General features: G+C 45.6%; 1 protein-coding gene across 1 annotated transcript; it reads left to right on the top strand.

The window, feature by feature from the left end:
* Positions 1–1,227: 1,227 nt before the first annotated feature.
* On the top strand, positions 1,228–8,256 carry CCDC167 (coiled-coil domain containing 167). Its single transcript, XM_031594057.2, has 4 exons — positions 1,228–1,346; positions 3,422–3,516; positions 5,896–5,948; positions 7,930–8,256. The coding sequence occupies exons 1-4, from the start codon at positions 1,308–1,310 to the stop codon at positions 8,031–8,033; spliced, it is 291 nt and encodes a 96-aa protein (XP_031449917.1). The 5' UTR covers positions 1,228–1,307; the 3' UTR covers positions 8,034–8,256.
* Positions 8,257–8,883: the final 627 nt, after the last annotated feature.

Here is an 8,883-nt window from a genome sequence, read left to right on the forward strand (position 1 = left end):
CCTGAATGATATTAAAAAGGAAATGAAGATGTAACACGGGAAAAGGCTGAAGAGGGAGTGCCTGCTCGGGGCAGAACAAGGAGATCCAACACCATGAGAGTGGCATAATGAAATTATCAGCCTGATGGATTCAGAAGGACCAGGAGGAACAAGACATGAATGAAATCTACAGTTTGTTCACGAAGAAGGAACCGCTTTCTCCCTTCTATCTTCCCTAAAGATGTGACAACATATCTTTTGTGGTCACACTCATCTGCACGCAAAATGGGATGTGTGTATTTGTGGAGAAGCGTGCATGTGAGAATTGACAGACCTCCTGTGAATCAATAGTCACCTTTGTAAAGGAGAAAATGCTTTCCGTTGAACTGATGGGTATTTCATCCCATTGCAAACCATAACAGATGAGTTTTCTTCAAGCCTCTATGCATTTTAAGATTGTATTTACACTCACTAAGCAACTATTCTGTCTAAGAGGAGAAAAAATGACAGACTCCTGCTTCTTCATTTTTTCCCTGCCCCAGTGCTTTTCTTTTCCTAGGGCTGCTCGCCTAGTCCTGCTCAGGTTCTTTACTTCCTTCTGACTTTCTTCTGTGTCTCTCCTGAAGGTGGAAGTTCAGGCTCCTTTGGGCTCACAACACTGCCAAGCACCTGAGTGGGAAGCTGAGAAAAGCACAGATGCTCTTACATTAGTTTCTACAGAGAGAAAATTAGACTGTTACTGACACATGCCCAGCTAGAGCTGAATGTGCAACATGAGTGCTCAAAGAAAGACCACTGATGGCTCATATCAGTGGAAAACCGTCTTATCAGTCCAGACTTGCCCTCCGACAAGCCCAGAGGCTGTGTCCAGCCACACAGGACATCGGTGACTACTGCCAAAGCCCTGCCATGAGGGACTAGGCGTCTCTGAGGGGTGGGGGGGAGGACCAGGCCCAGCACAAGAAACTCCATCACAGCTTCACTGCTTGCTGGTCCTTCCCCACTCACACCTCACAGGACTAGCTCTGGGGAACTGCCGGGACTGTTGTGGGCCACCCTGCTGTACGTCCTCCGCTGTTTCCCCCGTCCTCACGTACACCCAAAGAGCGGAAAATCCAATTTAGTGGGACACCACCACAGCCCCCAGGCGCGGCCATCTCTGAACTAACGGGCCATGAGGCGGCTAAGCAACGCCCTCACAAAGATGGCGGCCGCCTCACAGCGCGGCGCCTCACCAAGATGGCGCCGGCCGTGCGGACGTGGCCGCGCTCGGGCGGTGGAGCGTGGCGGCGCTCTGCGCATGCGCGTCTGCGGACGGGCCCGGGACCATGGGCAAGAAGCGAGAGGGGCTGAGCGTGGCCTGGGAGGTGAGGGCGGGCGGCGGCGCGGGGCGGCTGGGCCCGGGCAGTGCTGGGCGGTGTGTGCCTGCAGGGCGGTGTGTGCCTGCAGGGCTCGTCTCTGCTGTACCCGCGGGGTGTAGGTACGGGGTGGAAAATAAAATCCCTTCAAATCAGAGAAAGCGAAGCTTGTGTTTCATTACTGACATCATAATTTCAGCTTTCCGTCCGGTGTTACCTCCTGAGCTGCTGCGGTCGATAGAGCTTTCTGAGCGAGTCTGCAGGGGATGTGATCCCGTCTGAGCGCTGCCCTGCAGGGCTGCTGGGCTGATGAGGGCGGGCTCGCGAACTGCACAGACTCGAGGCTGAATGAAGGAGGAGACCCAGGGTAGCTTTTAGTGGGATCCAGCCCTTTCTCCTCTCCCAGCACAGGAAGCTGATCTGCTGGATCTATTTTAGACTGTAGTGCGTTTCCTGGTATGTACTTTTTAGCCTGCTGTGGGTACAGCGTTTGTTTTGCCATGAAATGAATTGCGCTAAAAGTGCGGTGGGAATGGGTGTACGTCCATGAACCACGAGTTAGCATTGAAATGTAAACGGTTCAAAAAAGTAATCTCTGCTGGACCTGCTTTCATAACATAACCTAATTTGTAGCTGTAAGAACCACTAATTCCTCTGTGAAAGGAGCTGCTCGAGTGTGCTGGCAGGTGACAAGGCGTAAGCAGGCTGCTCGGGGAAGGTCTTTCTTCCTTGCCCCCACCTCTTCGTTTGCCTTTGATCTGTTTTATGAGGGTCAGAAGACGAAAACCTCATTACCAAACACTGCTGGATGTCAACGTATGTGTGATATGGCTCTTTGCCAGTGTCTTAATTAGGGAATTCATAAAAGCAGAGGGTGGATGCCAGTTCTTGAGAAGTGCTTTTAGCCTTTCTGCTGGAAAGAAAGCTTTTATTAATTCATTACAAATAGTATGAAAAGGGATCTAGCTCAACTCTGTAAGCAAAGCTGCTACCCTCTCTATTCTCGTCTGCCTTTATGCAAGACGTTTTGGGCTCCCTGCCCAACATGGTTCTGACAAATGAGATTTGTAATAAGGGTGTAAGTCAGTTTGGATTGAAGTGCAGTCTGGGTTCCTCTGTTTTAAGGTCTCCACATTACAAGTAAGCATTGCCACAATTCAGTGAATTCAGAGGCCCTGAGCCTCGTCATATCTTTTGTAGTGAGGGAGGCAGCAGGCCTGAGATGGTTGTATACATGTGAAACTGCTGGGACTCGACTTTCCATGGGGAGAGGAAGGGCAGCTCTGTGTCTCACCTTATTTTGCAAGCAGGGAAACTGAGGCACTGTGAATACATGACATCTTAGGATCCTCACTTGCAACCTTCCTTCCAACCCCTAATGCCCCAGACCAGCCTGAAGAAAAGAAACAGCAGGATTTCAGAGGAAAAAAAAAAAAATTTGTTCATTCAGCAATCTATTCCTCCTTCTTTGTCTTTCTTTCATTGTTATTATTTTCTGTCCCTTGTGTCCCTAGCTCAGCAAAGCTGATGGTGCAGTTCAATGGCAAGTGGTTTATTAGCAAATTATTGTTCTCCAGCAGGGGAGCCAAACTTTGGGTTTGATTTAAGAGCAATAAAAACAGTTGCATCTTTTAAAGCACTGTGTGGAATCTGGAGATTTTTAGTCAGCAGAAAGTAAGAGCGCTGACAGAATTGGGCAGAATATCCTTTTGTTATGTCTCATGAAATGATGAACCAATGGACAGATAGTGTTCTATTGAGAGTGACTGCAGACTGAGCAGGAAGAATAGTTTTGGTGGAGAGGATGGAGAAGACAGTGGCATGGATAATTTAACAGTGGGGCTAGTAGCTTGCTAACCAAAGCTCTTGTTAAATTGTATTAACATGATTTTTAAGCACTGGTTTCAGAGAAGGCATGGTGTACTGTAATATGTTTACTGTCTAAGCTGCATCCAGGTGACATAATGCAGAACCTCTTGCTGGATGTTTATGAGGGTTTCCAGCAGAAGCACCTTTTCCTTCTGAATGGAGATAGAATCATTCTAGCTGGGAGATGAAATGACAGTGACTGATGTGTTTTCCAGATTGATGAACTGGAGGAAAAGCTGTCACTTTGCAGACAGAGCATGGAGGAAGTAGATCTCAAACTGCGCAGGGAGAAGCTCAGCCATGAAGGAAGGTATGAATGACCACTTCCATTCACAGCTGTGGCTGCACACTTCAGTTAGCTTTCATCCTGCTGTGGCGCTGAGCAAGAATGGGAATGCATGCTTCCCCTTTACAAGACTGTCTCCTCCCATCTTGGAGAACTTGCCAATGTGAGAAATTCAGTGATACACGGAGAGTGCTTTATCTTACAGCTTCCCTCTGAAACCTGCATTGCACTCAGCCAAGCAGTGCCCAAAACTTACCTGTTCATTAGCAAAGCAGGGTCCTGTCCTGCTGGGAAACATCTGTGTATGAAAGGCAGAACACACTGCACATTGCTACTCAAGCCTAACTGAAGATGCCTGAGTTCAGCTGTGGGAGATGTGCAGCAACTACTGATGGCCCCAACCAGTTGTGGTGCAACTGGAAAAGGGGCTGAGGGAAATTACTCTAGTTGTGCCAGTGTTGCAAATATGTCTGGATATAGGGATGCAGTGACACACTGACTTTTCTTGGGGAAAGATAGAAGGACAAGTGCTGTGAAATCTGTTACTGACATAAAAGAGGCAGCTGTAGGCTTTTAAAACAGGAACTCAGGAGAAGACTTTCACCTGGATTTTATAGTAGGCAGAGCCTGATCTTTCTCCAGTGTTAAGCAAGAGATGGTAGATCTTCCACGTGATTCTCAGATTTGTGTGTCTGTGAACGTTTTTCCAGCACCCTATTGCTCTGCTCCTGTCAGAAACGCTGGTAAGTTCAATTGCAGGCCAAAGAAGGGAAATTTCCTGTCGTCTGTTTAGTTGTATGGAGCCCAGTTACAAATTATCCTTGCAGTGACAGCGTTTTCACACCCTGATATTTACCACCCTCAGCTTGTATTCTTTGTTCTTCCTTTCTACTCAGTTGCCTTGCTCTGCACATTCATTAAGCCAGACTGGTTTTTTTCCCCTCCTTAATTGGAGTGTCATATCCTTCATTTGTATTTTGACAGGGTCCTGTGTCACCCTTTCACTCATCTGTAGCTCCCCATTTCACCAATCTGTTATCTAGGCCTATTTTTTTTTTTTTTTAATGCTTATTGTCTGCAATCATCTGCTACTGAAGTGGCCAACAAACCAACCTATAGTTGTGGTAAATTGACAAGATGGGATATATCTGTATGAGTTCTCCTTGAAACATAAGAGCAAAGAATTAAGATAAGGGAATTCTGGGGCCTTTTCTGAATTGTACAACTTGTATGGAGTTGGAAGTGGAAATTCTGTTGCCCTAATCCAGACCATTCACAAACCATGTCAGAAGGTACCACGATCAAAATTCCTGACGCAGCACGTAGTTTGTGAAGGAGAGCTCTGCTTTCCCACTTTGAAGTTCAGTTACCCATGTTTTCTTCCTGTCTCATTCTCAAATCAGCTTTCTTGACTGTTTACAAAGAAAGTTTCTAAGCAGCAGCTCAGCCTTGTTGGCAAATGTCTTCTCACTTCTTCCTGGGTGCACTCTGCATTTCCTTTCCTGACTGCATGTAAAAGCACTTTATTCTCCAGATGCTGATGAAGCCTGCTTTCTTGCTGTCTCTCACTTAAGAAGATGTACACAGGTATGGAATCTGTTTCTACAACAGCTTCTTGCTCTGCTCCAAGGGGAACAACAGACTATTATGCTTACTGCCTTTTCTGTCTTCTCTGAACCAGGAGATGATTTGTTGGTGCATGTTTGTTTATATGCACACAATCTGAAAGGAGTGGCCACGTCCTCACTGCTATAATGGGAATGCTGCTGCTCCTAGGCAATTTGTTTTGCTTTTATGTTTTAAACTGTGTATTAATTAATCATATTGTGCAAGAGCTGGTAGGCCTGAATTGCTTTTTATTAGTAGTACCCTGGGACTTCAGTCTACAACAGGTTGTTCAGCTGGTTGTTATGGGCTTGGATTCAGCTTGTTTCTGGGTTGACCAAGTTGTATAAATTGGATACACTGACAAAGGGATCCCAGCTTCAATCAGTGAAAAGAATTGGCATTCCAGCACTGAGATGTACCAGAGGGCCGGATTCCATAGAGAGCATGTGTGGATGCTGCCCCATCTTGAAGCCATGGCAGAACTTATCCCACCTGGAGGAACAGGGAGAACACACTGTTGGACAAACATTCCTGTCCTGCTGACCTGTAATGACACTGTCCTGAAAGAGACACAAAAATATCTTGAAAAAAGTAAAAAGTCTTCTAAAACTGTCTTATCTCTTCTCTTGCTCAGTTGGGAGATTCTAAATTGTCACCTATCCCCAGTGAAGGCAGTGATAAGCTCATTCTTTTAGTAAATATTCCTGCTAGTGGGACAGTCTCTCTTCCATCATATAAGCAAAGAAATAGGCTGTGTTGTGCCTCACGGGTAATGAACTTTTCTTCTCATTACAGAAAGTTACTGGAGAGAGAGAGAAACCTACTAATGACCAAAGCTGACAACTATGGTAAGAGCTTCATTAAAAATGGTCCCTCTGGGCTGAATGGCATCAGTGCTGCAGCTTAGCTTCTTCTTCAAGCTCCTGCTCTCTCTTAACTTCTGCCTTTGAATTTAGGCTCAACCAAAGGGAGCAAGACCGGGGGAAATCTTGTTAGCCTATTTTGCATCTAGATCCTCCCACTTGAGCCATGCTATCATAAGGGAGAAAAAAAATTAGGTATCAGCTGATGAAGGAGGTAAAAAATCCCTTTCACATACCCCAAGCTACCAATATTTATAAAGTCTTAACTGACAGATTGGCTCGAGAGGCTTTTAACAACTTCTACCCTTTATTTAAAAAAAAAATTAAAAAAAATAGAGGTTTGCTGAGCAATCTTTTATATGCTGACTGGAGTACAGCCAGGTGTACTTTCCTTGGGGAAGCTTCTCCCCACTTTGGTCTCTGGGGGCTATGCTACGCATTAGCATAAAAGTTCACATTGAATTGCTGCCTAGAATATCAGAGCACCAGGGTCGTTCCCTACTACAGACAGTTAAAACAAGAGTCCCTCTGAGCTCCTGCATGTTTGACAGTATTTTCCTGCTGTTGGGGATGCTGCCTCGCATGTTGTCATGCTCCTGTTGTTTACAGCCCAGATTTCCTAAGTGAGTATCAGAGCAAAACTGCAGTTGCCCAGCACCCTACTGTGTGCACTTGGAGTGAAGGACACCATTGGACTCTCTTCCCCGGGTACTCAGCCCACAGCACATATGTTTATAAGGGAAGATGAGGGTTCTGCCTCTTCACAGGATAGGAACTGGAAAACTTAGGCTCCATCTAGGCTGCTCAAGGGCAGAAGCTAGGTGAAGGGGATCTGGTTGGTATCAGCATCTGTGAAGGAGCCCAAAATAGACCAGATACAGCAAAATGTGTACTTCCACAATGGTCAGAACCCATCTATGTTGAGGCTGCTCTGACAGGGAAGTACATTCATGTATTAAGCTAGAGGAAATTTAATCGCCTCCTGGCTCGGCTCACCGCACAGATCCACTCTGCAGTGGTGCAAACACCAAAGCTCACCCAAGGGAGGGAAGCACAAGTGTTCTTTAAGGCTCAGAGAGTTGAAAGTCAAGGTATGGCCACTGAATTTGAATTTAAAATTTTAATTGATGTTAAAGGACTGCTTCCAGAAGAACAATTATTTTAAACACATTCAAACCTGTTCCCTAAGGGCCTAACACTAGAGAAGAGAGGGGCTGTGGCTGCAGCCTGCATACCAGCAGTCGACCATCACTGCAGCCATCAACAGAGCAATCGAACAGGTTGCTCAGACAGCAGCAACAGCCTCACCTAATGGTGATGGCTGCCCCTCCTGGAACAGAATAGACAGTGCCTCTGCACACAGTCTTTTTAGGTCATCACTCTGGCCTCTAATTAAATCCATGCTTGTTCCAGCTGACATACTTGAGGCTCTGATTACAGCGGCTGGGTGAGTGTACAAACGTGTATCAGGCAAAGAACAGGGGCAGAAAGAACAGCTAAAAGCCTCTTTTGATAGCAGTGCTAGTTTGTTGTATTTTAAGTTAGTTAAAGCACTGAGAAAAGACTGGTTTGAGAATTCTGAAATTACATCTAGAAGAGGGTAAAAATAACACTCTGCCCTCTCTGTCCTGTTCTTCCTTCCCTAAAGGAGCAAACAGTTGTTCTAAAGAACAAGCCTATCCTTAGTACAGTCCTAGAACAAGGTCATTTGCAAATAGGAACTGGATGGGACTAAAGCAATCCTAAACACAGCTACTGAGATTGACAGGATGTATTAGCAAATGAAAGCTCCTGCTCACCTCCTTCCTGCCCAGGATATTTTATAATTAGCAGACTCAAGAGCTGTCCCTTGGCTAAGGTAGCATTGTGCTTGTAGTACAATTTTTAAAGGAGATGCAGCAGCAAAACACAAAACAGCATTCACAGACAAGGGTTTTGTTTTGGGGTTGTTTTTCTTCTTTTACAGAGAAAGAACTGAGTGTGCTTCGTAAAGAAAATCGCAAGAATGCTGCCCTTGCTGTGGCCATGGTGTTGTTGATTGCTCTTATTTACACCTGCTGGACAATGTGATTGCACTCAAGAATTCTCCCTGCTGACCAAATGATTCTACTGCGAGGAGCTCTTCCTTCTCACCACTGCACCTTTCCTGAGGGTGAGGATCAGCATTTCAGACTGCTGTTCTTGTTTATTTTCTCAAAGCCTCACCTTAGGGAAGCTAAAATTTTCTCAGAGAACTGAGGAAGCAAACTAGAAATCACATCGCACTCACATTGGGAAAACAAGTTGAGCAGAACTCAAGCTGGAACTCTTACCCAACTTGCAGTCAAGACCCTCAGGCCTGATGTAGGAATATAGAATGTTCTCCCTTTTGAAGAGGATCTCTCTGGTTGCAGACAAGTGCTCTCTGCCCAAGCTAGTCAGAACACATGCCACCTCCTTGGTTGTTGTGTCTCAACCCTAAATTGAAGGGACACCAAGCTCTTTGAATCAGAGTAACCTTGTGTATTGTGACATGGACACCACGTGTCTCCAGAGCTGAGATAAACAAAGATGGTTCTTCTTACATTTCAACATAAGAGAACCAAAACCACCCTACCTCTATAAAAACAAATGGGAGGTAGGTGTCTTTTATGCAGGCACATAGCAGACAACTTGAGATCTTCAGACTTGGACTTTGAAAATATCTATATACCTCTCTTGTGCGTCGGAGTTTGCTAACTATTTTGTGCCTCAGTCAACATATGCAGAAGAGATTTTATTGTCAACTCCCAGGGATGGAAGTGCCTTTGTAGGACTTTAAATAAAGTCATTTGACATTGTAGCTTTCAGCTTTTCCTTCCCCTTTTTGTTACACCTCCAGTTTTGCAGCAGGCCTCCTCTCAGGCCCCTGATTAAGATCCTATCATCCTGCAGTCTCCTC

Source organism: Phasianus colchicus, chromosome 2, assembly GCF_987193195.1.
Source record: "Phasianus colchicus chromosome 2, bPhaCol1.hap1.1, whole genome shotgun sequence".
Classification (NCBI taxonomy): Eukaryota; Metazoa; Chordata; class Aves; order Galliformes; family Phasianidae; genus Phasianus; species Phasianus colchicus.